The sequence below is a fragment of the Rissa tridactyla genome, chromosome 9 (genome assembly GCF_028500815.1).
Source record: "Rissa tridactyla isolate bRisTri1 chromosome 9, bRisTri1.patW.cur.20221130, whole genome shotgun sequence".
Classification (NCBI taxonomy): domain Eukaryota; kingdom Metazoa; phylum Chordata; class Aves; order Charadriiformes; family Laridae; genus Rissa; species Rissa tridactyla.
In genome coordinates, this window is record NC_071474.1 from 10,447,097 (window position 1) to 10,463,078 (window position 15,982).

The 15,982-nt window shown below is 41.0% G+C and overlaps 2 protein-coding genes and 1 long non-coding RNA gene across 3 annotated transcripts in view; 1 reads left to right on the top strand and 2 right to left on the bottom strand.

The window, feature by feature from the left end:
• The window catches only part of IL16 (interleukin 16), a 34,867-nt gene extending 25,098 nt beyond the window's left edge, over positions 1 to 9,769 (top strand). The window contains exons 14-20 of the mRNA XM_054214813.1: positions 641 to 782; positions 1,991 to 3,086; positions 3,589 to 3,772; positions 5,351 to 5,452; positions 6,165 to 6,417; positions 7,314 to 7,439; positions 7,695 to 9,769. Of these exons, the coding sequence (XP_054070788.1) occupies positions 641 to 782; positions 1,991 to 3,086; positions 3,589 to 3,772; positions 5,351 to 5,452; positions 6,165 to 6,417; positions 7,314 to 7,439; positions 7,695 to 7,888 (2,097 nt within the window). The 3' untranslated portion in view covers positions 7,889 to 9,769. The remainder of the gene's footprint in view (positions 1 to 640; positions 783 to 1,990; positions 3,087 to 3,588; positions 3,773 to 5,350; positions 5,453 to 6,164; positions 6,418 to 7,313; positions 7,440 to 7,694) is intronic.
• LOC128915033 (uncharacterized) lies at positions 3,767 to 6,171 on the bottom strand. Its single transcript, XR_008468493.1, has 3 exons — positions 5,905 to 6,171; positions 5,513 to 5,688; positions 3,767 to 5,431 (listed from the first exon to the last, which is right to left on the bottom strand). It is a non-coding gene; the product is annotated as an uncharacterized LOC128915033 (long non-coding RNA).
• An 869-nt stretch (positions 9,770 to 10,638) lies between the features above and the next one.
• Positions 10,639 to 15,760, bottom strand: STARD5 (StAR related lipid transfer domain containing 5). Its single transcript, XM_054214812.1, has 6 exons — positions 15,635 to 15,760; positions 15,487 to 15,536; positions 15,230 to 15,362; positions 13,783 to 13,900; positions 12,668 to 12,761; positions 10,639 to 12,097 (listed from the first exon to the last, which is right to left on the bottom strand). Exons 1-6 carry the CDS (start codon positions 15,722 to 15,724, stop codon positions 11,950 to 11,952), a joined length of 633 nt encoding a protein of 210 aa, XP_054070787.1. The 5' UTR covers positions 15,725 to 15,760; the 3' UTR covers positions 10,639 to 11,949.
• Positions 15,761 to 15,982: the final 222 nt, after the last annotated feature.

A 15,982-nucleotide genomic window follows, 5' to 3' on the forward strand; every position in this document is an offset into this window, starting at 1 on the left:
TTAGTAATTCTGAAGCTTAACTACATAGCAGAGAGCACTTTCAGTGTCACAGCAGGGCAGATGTAACTTGGTGTCACTAGTTACAAAGGAACCAAGTAGTTCAAGAGCATGTGTTAATGACATTGAGAGTGGCACTTACTGAAACCTCAAACTAATCCTCTGACTCTATGTCTCCAGCCAAAACCAAGAAAGGGAGAGCTCTGAAACTGCAGCAATAATTTAACACGTCTAGCTTGTGCTTAAGGGCAAAAGGCTTCAACAGAAAAGAGAGTTTAATATGAAGTTTGAGGAAATTTGCTTGACTGGTTTGCAGAAGTCTACTGAATGGCTGATTTTTACAAAAATTGAAAATGATAGTAGCCAGTCTTCTAGTTTATTACTAAATTTTTGAGATGTTAATTGCATCTTTTCATAGTCTGTTTACAAGTGTAACCAAAAAGATATCATGCCAGTGCTCTTGAAATACAAAATAAATTAAGTCCCATGAGGATTACGTCCCAAGCAGAAGTGAAAGCTTTATTTCTATTCAATATTTCTTTTCAGTTTAAAACCAAATGAAACTATGGGGTTTTTTCAGATTCATATATAGGGTGGTTTGTATAATTACATTCTGACACACTTCTGTTTCCTGTTTGTTCAGCAGGAAGTTGGAGAACCAATGCTAGAGGGACATCAAACTGATGTAACCCACAGTGTCTTTACCACTTCTCCTACAGCATGTGATACTGAACACAGAACTGCTTGTCCAGCGGGCAGAGATCAAGAAAGAAAAGCTAACTTAGGTATGTTTAATTCCATGAACTTTTTTTTTTTTTTTGCAGCTGAACCTCGCATTTAGTTTGGATTCCAAAATGGGTCTCCAGCTGACTTCACCTTTCTCTTCAAATGTAGACATCAACCCATACCTGTATATTTTGGGGTGAAGAGATGAAATTTCAAACTATTGATTAATCTTTGAAAAAAAGGAGAAACTATAAGAAATCAGCATAATAGATGATTTATTGTAAAAAAGAGCTAATGGACAGGTATACTTCTGCTGTATTTCTTCAGATGAAACTGCTTATTTATATTGAAAATTTGATATTAGAGGTTAGTTTTAGCATTTCTAGAGGACTTTTTTATGCATAGTTTCAAGGCTCATGTGTTGCAATGTTACAAACCACTGATAATAAGCATCTTGTTGTGCTAGACACAATTAAGGAAACTTAGTGTTAAGGAAACTAGACAATTTCAAGAGGTCTTTTATCTTACAACCCATACCGTTACATGATTCTGTAACTTCTGGCTCAGATCATTAAAAAAATAATGGTGCCTTAAAAAATATCATTTATATTTACACTGAAGCAGATAACAGTATCTGTGCAACTGAACAAACAAAAGTTTGCTGCCATTCAGCTCTACCGTGGTTAGTATTAAAATGCTTAATTTGTCTGTGATGTAAAAAATATTCTTACATTAGAATTAAGTTTTTACGTACTAGAAAAATACAACTGGAAATGCCTGCACAAATTTAAGGAAGCATGAATATTAATCAAAGATCTTCATGGAAGAGTCTTTTTAGAGCAGGATATACTTATAAAGGTAGGAGAGAAAAAATATTTTTTGAAAGAATTTACGGTAACACCACCTTTTCACTAGGCTGCAAACAACATTGCAATTTTAGCCTTCTATTTTAACTGTTATAGCCTAGGTTATGACTTCAGCACCCCAGAATTTCCGGTTACCTTTAGAAGTTGCAGGCCCTTTAGAAAAGGGATCTTGTGTATAAGTACAGAAGAGCCTTATTTTTTCAGTTAATTTAAGTGTCAAGAATAGGAACTTGTAGATCAAGAGTTCCGAATTTTAAAAAATTTTAAAGAAACTTTAAAAAATACCTATTGGAGGCCTGAATGAAATTGAAGTTTAATGAATTATTAGCAATGCATAGTTAAGGGATGAAGAAGGAGAATTAGAAGGAGGCCTGTTTATAATCAATGTTTCTTTAATACAGGGAATCCGCTTTCATCAATACAAAGACCTATACTTAAAAGACAAGCACGGGTAGATTATAGTCTTGATACAACAACAGAAGACCCTTGGGTTAAAATTTCCGATTGCATAAAAAGCTTATTTAATCCTACCATGACTGAAGACAACGTCCACTTAGATTTGCAACCTGGCATCAACACAAACAAAGAGAATCAAAATCGAAGCAGCTCAGAGACAGTTCTGAAGAAATCAGAATCAGAAACAGTTGGTTCAAAAGTGCTAAAATCAGATGAAAATGACAGTGTGAAAAAGGGACCTCCTGTTGCACCTAAGCCAGCCTGGTTTCGCCAAAGTCTGAAAGGACTGAGGAAAGCAAATTCAGATCTAAAACCACAGACAGATCAAAGTCCTCCTGACCTTGAGAGTATTTCCAGCAAAGAACTGCAATCCAGTTTATCCCGCGGCTCTCCTAGGGGATCATCAATAAAACAAAGAATAAGCTCATTTGAATCCCTGAGTGCTCCACAGTCACCTGAAAAAATACACCGACGGTTTAGCCTGAAACCATCAGTCCAGAAAGAACACTCTCCCACTGCAACAGGGTCAGAAGTGGCTCCAGCCCATTTAAACCAAGCCTTTCTCCAGTCCTGTGAAACTAGCCAACAACAGTCAAAGTCACCTGTGGTCATGGGTACAAAGAGCCTAGATAGATCTTCCTCTCCCAGGGAGGTCCTTGCGGCTCGCTCAGAGAAAAGCAACAATGGCAACACTGAAAATTCCTTGGGTCTCTCAATTACAGAAGACATTGCAACTTCCCGTCTTGTATCGGTAGCAAAAGCACACAGCCTAAGATCACGAAGCTTCCCACTTACTGCTACTCAGTCTTGTGAGATGATGAAGGCATATGATGAAAAATGTAGCAAAATCTATTCCATCAGTAGCCAGGTGTCATCTGCTTTAATGAAATCTTTGCTTTGCCTTCCCCAGTCTCCAGTCTCTTCTGGAAACAATGCCTGGGAAGCTCTGGACACATTGTCCCAGTCCTCTGTGGAGGAAGATGGGACTTCTCCCTCACCTGCAAGTGAGAATCATCACCTGGACACTGGGTTTTCACTAAAGTAAGATACCGTATTTAAAAACCAGATTTGCAGATCAGCATTGGTGAGCATGTGTGCTGATCTGCTGACAGATTAACATTCTAAGGTAGTAGCACTCAGTAGTAAAGCACAAAGAACTTTTTTTAGAGCACAAATGTTAAATGACTTGCATGACTGTTACACTTCTTTTAAATTTTTACCATATAAGTGCATGTGTATTTCAAGCTTCCTCCTACTTAAGGAGGAATATTTCTAGTATCTCCATAATAAAGGAGATTTAACTCTGTTTTTGCCAGGGGCCAAGAGATTGTGCCTATTTATGTGGTGGATCCTACTTCTGTTAGGCTAACAGGAGTAATTTACATTTGTATGTATTTATAATACTTATTATAGGAGCTACCACACCAATTAAATGCTGGTAAGATCAAAAGATGACTGCTCCAAAATTGTCTGTACTATGCTTTTGTGCGTATGTTCTTTCATAACTCAACGTTTCTTTTTTATTCTTGTCACAATGGGACAGCCTCTCTGAGTTGAGAGAATATACTGTGAGCCTAGCAGACAATGAGAAAGAGGAAGAGAAACAGGAACATGGCTCACCTCAGGCATCCGGTGTGTCAGGGCAGTCTGTCATCTCTCTGCTTTCCCCTGAAGAGTTAGCAAAGCTTATAGAGGAAGTCAAATCGCTAGACGAGGCAACCTTAAAGGTAAATTTACTTTTTCTTTTTGTGCGTGATTTCCAGAAAGCTGTGGAGTGGATGCACCCGGTTAATCTTTGCAACTTGATTTTATAAAAAATAAAACAGTCATCTCAATATGTAGCAGTAGTAACGTTTAGCTCTTATGATCAAAAATCTTGAAGAAGTTTTCAAAGATAACTAAGCAAGAGTCATACCCATTTAACTAATGGGTCGCTGTATGCAGAAGTAGGCATTGATATTTTGGAGGCCTTTCTTTTTAGGTTGCCAGTCTGAGATACCCAATGTCTGGTTTTGGGATACTGAACTATCTTTAGTCTTACTGGATTTATCTAGAATTGCAATAAACCTCAGAGTTAGTCAAAATCAAGGTTAAGTGTGTACATTCCAGAAACGTAAAGACTTTCAAAGGCTGCTTACACTCAAAGAAAAAGCTGATAACATCCAGAGCTCTAAATTGAAAACAGTTCAGCTTCTGTTGGCAGCTACGTGGTTACTCTGTTAAGACACTCCAAGCTGTGCAAAAGCAGCATAACTGCATTAATGGACCAATGAGCCTAAAATAATACAGTTTTTGCCTCTTCACTAACTACAGTAGCACGTCTCCCAGGTTAGTCCTGGTTTGTGTCTACACTGCACAGAGCCCAGGTAGCGAATTCATGTCTGCCTCTCAGAATACTAGGTAGACATATTCTCACGTCAGAGACAAACTCTTACTGACTACGGGAAACTTTGCTAGTATATTGCAACCAAAAAGCAGTTTGACAAGCAGAATTTATGGAACGCAAGTTTTGTATCAACTTGTGTTTCTTGTCAACATCCCCTGTTGATGTTTTTGTTCTGAGGTAACAGTAAAAGCTGTGTTGCGATGTTGCCCTGGATGGAACATTAGCCTCTCATATCAAGTCATCTGTTTTGCACAGAACTTTCAGGATAATCTCTGAGCAGCAAGTACCATCTGCCTGGCTGCAGCTGGCCAGTGGATTCAATTGTGGAAGGAAACAAGACACAACATCCCATACTGAATGTGGTTGTGAAACTGTGGTCAAGAAAGCCATGTTTCCTTAGGAAACTAGGTTAAACAGGAGTTGTTACCATCCTATACAAACTCATCTTTGGGATAACACAGTCAGAGACAGCTTACTCTATCTGTTACTAAAACAGTTGTTAAAAATAAGACTGAGAAACAATTTTTAAGGAGTGACACTTATATCCACATGAGTTGTATGCCAAATTCCTTTTCCACTTTTTCAATGAAAAGGTCCTCTAACATGATTTAGTAGTATTTTTTGTTTCTACAGAACATGATATCTATACTCTTTAATATAATTCAATTTATGGTCCAGATACAACTGATAATCTCTTTACCAAACCAGAACAATTTTAGACACAGAATAGCATTTTTAAAATAGATAACTGATAGGTAAATTTGATCAAAACCAAATACTAAACTCGTCTCAGTATTATGCTTATGCCACCAAGTCTCATTATAAAATGCACAAGGGATAAAAAGAAAACATGCTGATTTTCCAATCATCTTGACATATCTATTGGGAAGTTCTTGATATTATTTCTTTCTCTGCCGAGGAATTTGATGATATTCACGTTACAATTTTGCATAAAGAAGAAGATACTGGGCTTGGATTCAGCCTGGCAGGAGGCATTGATCTGGAAAACAAAGTGGTAACAGTAAGTAGCATCTTTCTTAAAAAATACTCCAACTACTCTACCTAAAAATATATAACTCACCGGTTTTCTACTACAGAGATTGGCTTTTGGCATAATCAAAGTAGGCAGCTGCACTGATAGGGTTAGAAGAATCATGGTCTTAATTGGTGAAATCTGGATCCTCCTGCACAAGCTGCCTTCTCCAGGTGACTGGCAGTGGTGTCCTGTTTCCTTGGGCACCATACTCCCCAACAGCTCTGAAAGCCAAGGCAGAACAACACACAGACCTCAGCAGGAAGTAACCAACACCTTATTTTCATGCTTATAGAAGAGCATGCAGGGTGCCCAGGAGGAATGAAGTGAGCGCATAGACACATAAGGGGTCTGGAAGTTAAGAGACTAGCTTTACACCTTCTTCCTCCCACCAGCAGAGCAGCAAGAGGGTAAGGAAGAAGCAAAGGCAAGGTACATACCATGGGCAGCAGCAAGGCCTTGGCCATCTGATACTGGGTCTTGGACAGATTTCCTAGCTGCTTGAGGAGCGCTGTGCCCAGGAAAAATTTTCTGTACAAATTTATTCAGCCCTCAGTCCTGAAATGTGCTAGAAGCAACTTTTCCTGGCAAAGAATGGAAAAATACACATGATAAAAAGTATTAACTGAGTGACATAGTGATTTGTCCTTTTTTTCCTTTTTTCCTTGTGTGTGTGTGGGGTGACTGGGCTCTTCAATAGGTTCACAAAGTGTTTCCCAATGGATTAGCATCTCAGGAAGGAACTATTCAGAAAGGAGATGAAGTACTATCCATTAATGGAAAATCTCTTAAAGGAGCAACTCACAACGATGCCTCAGCAATCATGCGACAGGCTCGACAACCCAGACAAGCCGTTGTTGTCACTAGAAAAGCTAAAGATGGGGAAAAAAATCTCAACGTTTCAATCAATTCTAGTACATCTTCAGTAGCAAGTGATGCCTCACAAGAGTCTGGTAAGTTCAGTGGCATTACCTTGCAGCCCCCACCTGCTGTTTACTCACCACCTGAAGTCCCGGGTATTCATAAAGCAGCTCAGCATTGGCTGTGTGAATCTGAGAACCGTGATTAAAGACAGTGTGGTTAAAAAAAACATTCCCGAAGCAGACATTTGGAATAATTTTGTTGAAAAGGGAAAGAATTAATGGATTTCTAAGATACAGGAACCCTCTGAAAAAAACCAAGCCTGATCCTCTATCTGAATTTCTGTAGGCATAAAAAGATTATTATTGTAGTAACACATCTAATTGAAAGTATAATGACAACTCAGTGAACAGTGATTCTTTATTCTAATATTATTAGATTCTAGTTTACAAGTCTTCTTCCTCTGTGAAAGAGAATTTCTGTTTGAACAATGTGCTATTGTTTGATAGAGCAGGTGGTTACATCTGAAACATATAAAGGTCAGAAAAGTCAGATCACATTCTTAAGATATTTTTGTGTTGTGTTTTTTTTTTTATAAAAAGCATAATCTGGAGATCTGTAGCTTTATTTACGTACTGCAAATAAAGATTAGCTACTTTGCAGTGGATAACAATTTCATAACTAACATCAAGTTAAATATGTTTACCTTAAATTTTGTTCATTGAATGGATTTTTCCAATTCTAGTAAATGTCACCACTTTTCATTTTTTTATTTCCATTCTGCCATAAATTCAAACACAACTTTCTCTCCTCAGCTTCCCAGAGGGCCTTACAATGACAAAAGGAGGAATTAAAAATTATAGGTTTGTCTTTCATTCAGCGGTTTATGGTGCCTTTGCAAACAAAACAGAAGTTCATTTTTTGTAACAGATGTTTTAGCTTTTCAGACTATGTGGTGCCCATCTGCTAACTTCCCTTTTGTTTCCAGCAACTGAAGATACAATCTGCACTGTAACTCTAGAAAAAACACCTGCTGGTTTAGGATTCAGTCTGGAAGGAGGGAAGGGCTCTATTCATGGAGATAAACCCATCGTCATCAACAGGATATTTAAAGGTAAACACACTTAAATGCATACACAGCGGTTTCTTAGCTGATACAAACTTGTGCAGTTCATAGCTGACTGCTGATTTATACCCATGAAAACAGTATTTTTTTGTAAATGCAGCATTGTCCTGTGCAGTGCCAGTAATTTGTTGCCTGCTGAGACCAGGTGGTTTATACCAAACGCTGGTGATCCCTATTAAGTGAAAGATCCGTTAAAGACTCCTCCGCACAAAGAATTAAAGGAAATTAATTTTCTTTCCCCAGGGACTGCATTAGAACAAAGCAGCGCTGTTCAGCCTGGCGATGAGCTGTTACAAGTGCACACAACTGCCATGCAAGGACTCACTCGTTTTGAAGCATGGAATACCATCAAGGCATTACCCGATGGGCCCATCACAGCTATCATCAAGAGGAAGAATCCAAGCTCTGTTACCACCAAGTCATCTGAAACTTTGTAAGAGGAGGAATTAGACTACTGCCAATGTTACAAACAAAAAGGGATTTTATTACTTGCAGCCATTTGGCTACCACAGCCAGATACTCAGAAAGCGCATATGAGAAGTACACAGTTACAGAGCAAGCTGTCTGTGACGAAACAAGATGTGCACAAAATGCGCACGATTCTTATTTCAACATTCAGAAACAGATGTTCCAAAGTATAGAATTATAAAATAATGACTATTAATAATATACCGGCTGTAATAAAATATGTGACAGCTATAGCACTCTTCTATTTTAAGCCATTAACTTAACAAATATCAGAAGCACATTCTATGGTAAGTTTTCAGTCCTGCTCTGCAAGTCTTGCTCCCTACCTTACCATCCCAGGAGGAGAGAAACGTGTCTGCAAGCCTAAGCACTGCAGCAAAGGAAAAGCCTTAGAGAATGCATAAAGGGCAGTAGAAGGGATGCAACATTATGTGTCAAAATGACAACGTGCCCTGGAAAACTCCAGCTTTTCCATTCAAACCACAGAACAGCCAGGACAGTCAAAACCTGTTTAGGGTAACTTTCTACTAGCAGTTGACCAAGCCACCTCAACTCCAGCCAGCAAACACGGGGCGGGGGGAAAAGGAGTGTCTCAGGGTCTTGCAAGGTGAGGCAGGAAGCTGAGGGTAATACAGCGGAGGTTTTTCTAACCTTCCTCTGACCAGAGGTCAGAGAGGACTACAGCAGGGGAGTAACAAGGCCATTTAGAACCAACTCTTACCTTCTAACCACACACTTTTTTTGAAATGTCTTTGTGTTAATTTTGTAAGGGAAAGTACCAGTGAGAGTATTTGGGAGTTAAAAGTTCTGAATCCAAACGTTTTTTCAGGAAACACCAAATAACTTGGAGATAAATCTATGCTTCAAACGCTGCTAATAGGCGTTTTGGCAGCGCTCTCTAAGCACTGTATGGAATTCTACCAGCAGCAGCACATGTATCTATGGCGAGATGGCCTTGTGCACCCATTTGGTCTTCTCTGACCTATTTCACTAACGGGAGAAGTGTAACATGAGGATGGAAGTAGTGACTCGCCCGTTGAAAGCCAGGTGGCTGCACTGGTTATTTTCCTTGGCTGTTCACCTTCCCATAGTTGGGAATTTACTGCACACTTCTTTGGTTACTTAATTTCACCAAAGCATAAACTGCAGGAGTTCAGAAGCTATTTTCTGTGCACATAACACAATGTTACAGAAAGAGGAATAAAGGGAAGCAGGACAGACAGCAGAAGGTATTAATTTAATTCAGGCATGACTTGCTTTGGCCTTTCCTCACAAGTCAACTCTATGTTAAACCTGGAAAGAACATTCTTGATGAGCCATCTGCCCCCGCGCTTCCAAACCCCTTCCCAACCAAGTTGTCTTTTCCAAAAACCAACCAAACAGTCCTCAAAACAAAATTTTTATGAATTGGGTAGCAACCAAAATAGGAGGAAAAATGTGAGAGGGAATCTTTTTGTACATTTTTTAACTGGTACCTACCTGAAACTCTCTGAATATTTTTTTCTTTTGGTAGAATTTCTTGTATTTAACTTAATCTGCATTATTGGTTTAGGCTTAACAAAGTCTAAGAAAAGGCCTGGTGCATATAAAAGATTCTAAAATTTTCCAATTCTTTGCCCTACCAGCAATGTAGGAAATACACGAATGATTTCTATACAAAGCAGGCCTGAACTCTCTAGCATGGTTAAATCTATTTCCTGCAAAAGACAGATTACACTTTTTAGTCAGGTCCCTAACTTTAACAACAGACTGGAGTAGCTACAGCAATAGCACGGAATGCTTTAACTACTTCAGTGCCATCTGCTGAAGGTGTCCTCACCTGAAACAGCTATTTATCAATTTAAGAACTGACATAGAACCACCAAGACAGGTTTGATCTTGTTTGTTTCCAGCGGAACTCTTCTCACTTTCCTTCCAAAGTTTTTCAGTTTTTGCATGCCTCTGCATTTCTTGGCATCTGCCAAGATCAAAAGAAGTCAAAACGTGTTGTGTGACAGGCGGTGTGTCTCACTGGGGAGTCCTCCAACATCTTACACGATGATCTTTGCCAAGACATTTCCATTTCCAACTTGGCAGAGCAGAAGGTTGAATTTTTAGGGCTCTTAATTCCTTCTGGATAGAACATGTTGAGCACCCAGAAAAGGGATCCTGAAATTACTCCAAGGAAGAGCCTCACCTACCATCTTTATCGCTCAGAGCAATAAAAAAAAAAATAATTAAATATACAATAAGTAGCTAATTAAAAGCCCCGTTGCCTGCAAAGGGTTTACTTGCAGGAATAACAAGTGATGACCTGAGCTCTACTCCTTGAACATTTTGCTAATTAAATTAATCATAATCCTGCAAAAACTTGCCGAGATACTGAACTTCATGCCTAACAACTTTAGTACATTTAGATAAACACATATGAGACTCTAAGATCAGGGCCCAAATCTCTTCTCAGCAAATTTGTTACTCTTCATAAGTACAGAAAGCAGCAATCTACATTGGGAATAAAGACCAAGGGCAAAAAAGTGGGAGGGTGAGTGCTCTCCCCAAAACACCTTTATCCCCAGTTAGTGGGGAGTGTAAATGGGAGTGAAGGCTTTTCCTTGCCTTGAATTCAGTGAGATGCTGGAGGTCCAAGTGGCTCTTATGTTTCCTTGATGGCAAAGCCGGTGCATGAGGAACCATTTTAAAGGATGATCCAGGAAAAACAGCAAGATGTAGCAGAAAAATATTTATTTCATCACACTTATACAAGTTTTTACATCTTTGTACACAAAGAAGACTAGATTAAAAACTGTTGCCTTGAAAAATCTATTCCATAGGGCGAGATTTACAGTGGGAAACTTTGTGTGCAAGTCCATGCCCTATACCAAACATAAAACAAATATTGGGACAGAAAGCAGAGCATATTAACCTTGCTAAATAATCAGGTTACAGCATTAAAATCACAACCTGCATTTAAATTCCTAATTCAGCAATTAGTTTTCCTTTTGCAACCATATGTAATCCATAGTAATGTCTGACATTTCTGCAGTAACCAGCACCATAAATATCTTCTAAAGCTGGACACATCACTGCACACAAGATCAGGAGCTGATTTCCCAAGATAGTGCTGTGAGGCAAGCCAATCTTAGAAAAAAAGCAACGTCCTTATGGCCTGTCAAGTCAAGACTAAGCTACAGAAAAGATTATTTACCCGTTAAAACCTCTCACCACAAGAGACTGAAAAACGTTCAAGTGCAGTTAAAAACGCTCATTTCAAGCATTTTAAAAAATGCAAGTAAAGTGCTTAATCCTCTTTATTGCCACTATGTCAGTGCAGCTTGTATTATGACATTGCGGAAATCACTGTTTTTGGTACAGAGAGGAGAAAGGAAGAGCGTCTATTTGTCAGCCCACAGATCTATGAACTGATTTGCAGTGGTAGACTTTGACTTAGAAAAAAAGCACTTAAGGCATATTTACCGTTAGTACTGAAGTACTGATCCTCCACACGATACAATTTGTTCTGGCTTTTACCATTTGCTGGCTTGGACCCACTGAAGCATCTTAGCAGCTCTGAGTGCTGGCAGCAAAAGAGCTCCCTCTTCATTTGGGGAAAGAACATCGTTCTACAGGAGTCTTTGGGGAGCTTCAGAGACAAAACAGGGCTGCCCTGCACCTGGCTAACGCTGTAGTGCTAAGTGGATTTTAGCAACGTTGCTCCTCACAGAGGCAGACAGTGTGGCCAAGAACAGATCTAATGTGTGCATCCCCTCCCCGCAGACAGCCACCAGTGCTGCCTCCAGGATTCTTCCAGCCTCTGGTGTGATATTTTTCAAATTATGAAAACGAAGGATACTGTGTAAGAAAAGAATGCATTGCTTTGAATAGAGACAGGTAGAAAATGCTGTTTTAAAAATTTACTTTACTTAATCCATCATTCCCCTTTCCTAAGTATCTTTGCTGGTAGTAAAGTCCTGTAACACCAACTTCCTATTTCTACCATCAAGCTGTCAGGTTTTTTCCTGCCCTCAGCTGGCGATGTCAGCTATTGGTCTTGTCACACTTTTAATGCCTTAACAGCTTTGGTCAGGTTGCTGTAAAATGCAGCTATGCTAGCTGGAAAGAAGGAATCCACCACCGTCTGGGGAAGGTAGCCACCGAGATCAGTCTGAAAGAAACTGAGGAGCTGAGTCCTGTCTGGCTCCCTGCAAAGACAACACAAGTGATTTTCATAGCCAGTGGTTTAAAAGCATTAAGAACTTTACGACGACTCTTACATGCATTATCTGACAATAGATGTTTCCAAGTACTTTTTAAAAAAAACAAACCAAAAACCAGATATTAATTCCAAATTTCAGTGAATGTGGCTATCTCCACAAGTCAAATTACAGTTAAACTAGGCCTTAACTAGGCACATGATTCTGTTTATGAATTATGCCAATGTAATAAGCAACTGAATACTCATTTACCAAAAATTAAGACCATATTTGTATGTTCTGCTGAATCCTCAGTTTAAGAGGTCAGCGAGAATCCTACCATGACAATGGTTCCTGTAACATTAAAGACTTCCCTCTAGGAAATGAAAACAGAGTAATTCATTGCACAAAAAAGAGTACGGAAAGGTCACAGTCATCACGATTACCAGTCAAAAGAAGACAGAAACATGTTATTGCCAAGAGGCAACAGATCACATGGGGCCACATACACATAAACGCACCACACAATGGATAAGAGGGGCTTTAGAATACATAACATTCACATATATCACTTCTTACCCTGGAAGAGGTATACAGAAACAGCCACAGGGATAATTAAAACCTCTCACGAAATTTGATTGAGGAGGACACAGTGGGTGTTCCACATTGGTGGCTATAAGAAAAAGCATTCAAGAAAAGCATCATTTTCACAGAAAGTGTCCTTGGTACTCAAAGCACCAGCTGAGAAGCAAACTCAGTATAGAATACATTTAAGAAGAATAGCAGTAAAACTTTTTCAATATGGGGCTGTGCTATACAAGCGGTCAGGAAAAAACATTAAAAGGAACCACTCTGGCCATGGAGTGGAGAAATCAAAGAAGCATTAAATTTAGAAGCAATTGTTACTAAGCTCTGAAGTAAGCATCAAGACACTTTGAGGGAGTTTCATTGAACCCACGTGGCGTGAGGGCATTGATTTTCTTGAAAGGTCATTCGAGTTACTTTCAACAAATCCATGCCACAGAGGTATATGCCACCTGACTGCTGAGAAGCCACACTCTAGCAAGTACATAAATTCCTGGCAAGGCATTCCTGAACAGGATGGGAAAACAGGACAGCTACACAGTGGGGCAATAAAAGCACTGACTTGTAACAGTTAAGCAACAGCATAAAAGTGAAAAAACAAAGAAACATCCTTCCAGGCAGTGGCAGCCCCTTAAAAATCAGCACAGTGTTCATTTTCATAAGAACGATTAGTTCCGCATACAGGAGTGGTACGTTTATTCAATGGCTTCGCCAAAATCTAGAGGCATTGCAGAAAATGTTAAAACAGGATTTAGCCTAAACGGAACTCCTTTTAGAATTTCTGTAAATTCTTAAAAAGCAACAAAAGCACACACACAAAAAATCCAGAACTTAATAGTAAATGAAATACTTATTCAATCTCAAAAGCATAGTGAGGGAAGAAACCACAGGCCAATAGTATCATCGTTACCTGAACATTAACATGACTTATATACTCATATATACAGCGACGTAAAGAGACCACTAGTATTTTATGTCCTGATCAAGATTAGATCAGGATTAGAACTACTAAACAGCACGTTAATTACTTTTTATTTTAAATTTATTTCCAGTATCTGCTAGTTATCTCTTAACATAATGTGAACACGTTGACAACACAAACATCTTACCAGCAGATAGCATTGTCCCATCTTCATATTGCTTTATTAGTACCACATCCACAAATTCTCTTGGTGAAATAATCTTCATGAAAGCTGAAGGGGTTGTGGTTCTGCATACAGAGACAGTCTGGAAATCACAAAACAGAGTTACATCAGTTAATGCTTTCAAAAGTACAGCAAAAAAATCCCTGTACTTTTTGGTACTCTTTCAGTTACACTTTATAAACTGTATCACGAAGTTCTATTACACCCTTTGTTGAACAGAATGCAAATCAGCATAGCTAAAAGGCACTACAATACGTTGATGAAGGACAGTTTAATGGAGAAAAACAGTGATAACGCGTGGCTTCCAGGTTGTTTAAGGACAGATACTACAAGGGATGCTGAAAAGCAAATCTGGCACATCTATACTCATAGGAGAGTTAAAATACTTCTCCCTTCCAGGAAGTACCATATCACATGGAATACCACTTGATAGCGAGATTTGTTACACTGCAGAAACCTTAACACTACTATCCCCTCTATGGAGACTCTGTGGTGATAGGCTTCCCAAAACAGAGGTTTCTACCACACTGGTAAGTGCTAGCAAGTCTGATAAGGTCTATGAATTTCGAGTGGCAGGTTGCAACATTACTAAAATTGAAGTCTGTAATGAATGCTGTAGGTCTGTAAGGTTCTCCCAAAAAGAAAAAAATATCTTCCCAGGACTTCCACAAACATCCCTGGACTGGTTGTGTTTATACCCCGTCTCCAAGCACCTACATCCACTTCAGATTTGGGGATGTAAATCCAATGCCCTTTTAAGGTTCTGACACACTTAAAAATCAAAATAAATTGGAAATTAGACTGTATAATCGCAATACCAGAAATGACTGCTCGTACATAGCCCATTTCATCTGTAATGATCCAAGTGCAGCATCTCCATTTTTATGACAGAGACACTGAGGCAAAGCGCGGAGTCCCCAGGTCAGTCAGACAGCTAAAGGCAGAGCATCGCCTGCTGCCGTGGTGAAAGACAGGGCCTGAATTAATGGCTGATGACATGAACGCTTCACTGCTTAGCTAAGCCTGCGTATTCTCTATGCCTCCTCTTCTCCCGCAAACAGCTTGTTTAGAAAAATGATACTTTGCTTGATCTACTGCAGTGCTGGAATCTTTAATGGTAGAAATGTACGTATTTTTAAGTATACAGTATTTTGCCAAAAACATATTAGTAGCTCCTTTCAGAAACATAAGCCGTTGTTAGGAGAATGTAAGCAATTCGCGAAAAAGAAAAATACGTCCAATCCCAGTATTGACAGGCTGATCCAGACAGAGAGGCTGTACAACTTCTTGAGACCTTTACCTCCCTGCAGGTAACACAGGCTGCCTCACGAGGCACCATGTCTGTGCACAGCCCAATGCTTCCAAACGCAGCGCTGCATTAATTGCACCAGAGCAGCTTTCAGCAACTTACATCGGTGATGGCTTCGACGACCTCGAAGTCCTTCACGTTTTGGTCCCACTTGGTCCTGGCCCCGCCGGCCACCGGCTTTATGCATTCCCAGACATCCTGGGGGCTGGCAGGCACGATCCCCTCTCCCCTGTACCTGCGGCGGGACGAAACCAAACCCAAGCCCGCTGCTCGGTCCCGCCTGGTCCCCAGCGCCCCCGGGGGGCGATCCCTCACCCCGCCGCGGCGGGAAAGGGCGGCGGGGCGCCGGCCGTACTCACGCGTTGCCCGCGAACTCCGCGGAGGGTCTCCACGAAACCGACACCTCGCTCTGCGGGGAGGGGAGGCTTCAGCCGCCCGGCCGGGACAGAACCCCCCCGCCCCTCCTCAGCCGCCCCCGCCCCTCCTCAGCCGCCCCCGCCCGCTCACCGTGCGCCGGCAGCCCCGCCAGCCGCCGGGGTCTCGCCGGTAAAGCCCCATCTTCTCGGCCGCCGCCTCGGCGAGCACCGCGTAGTCCATGGCCGGGCAGGGAGGAGCCTCCGCGCCGCCACCGCCTATGAGGGCGCCGGGCCGCACCGCCCCGTGGGCCGATGGCGGCACCGCCCCCTCACCTGAGGGGCCGCGGCCTCCCGCCGGCCCAGCCCGGCCGGCACCGCGGAGGCGACGGGTTGCCTTGGTTTGCCTCGCCTCGCCTCGCCTCGCCTCGCCTCATGGTGGCGCAGCCGGGGTCGGCCGTGCAGCCAGCCCGGAGCCGCGGGTGGCCGTGGCCTGGCTCTC

What these genes read in the sequence shown, in the direction of transcription:
- STARD5 (XM_054214812.1), bottom strand. Translation starts at nt 15,724, where the DNA reads ATGGACTACGCGGTGCTCGCCGAGGCGGCGGCCGAGAAGATGGGGCTT. An exon ending in GGCGGGGCTGCCGGCGCACG is followed by an intron (nt 15,537 to 15,634) that starts GTGAGCGGGCGG and finishes CCCTCCCCGCAG; the next exon opens with AGCGAGGTGTCGGTTTCGTG. An exon ending in TTCTGTATACCTCTTCCAGG is followed by an intron (nt 12,098 to 12,667) that starts GTAAGAAGTGAT and finishes TTGTCTTTGCAG; the next exon opens with GGAGCCAGACAGGACTCAGC.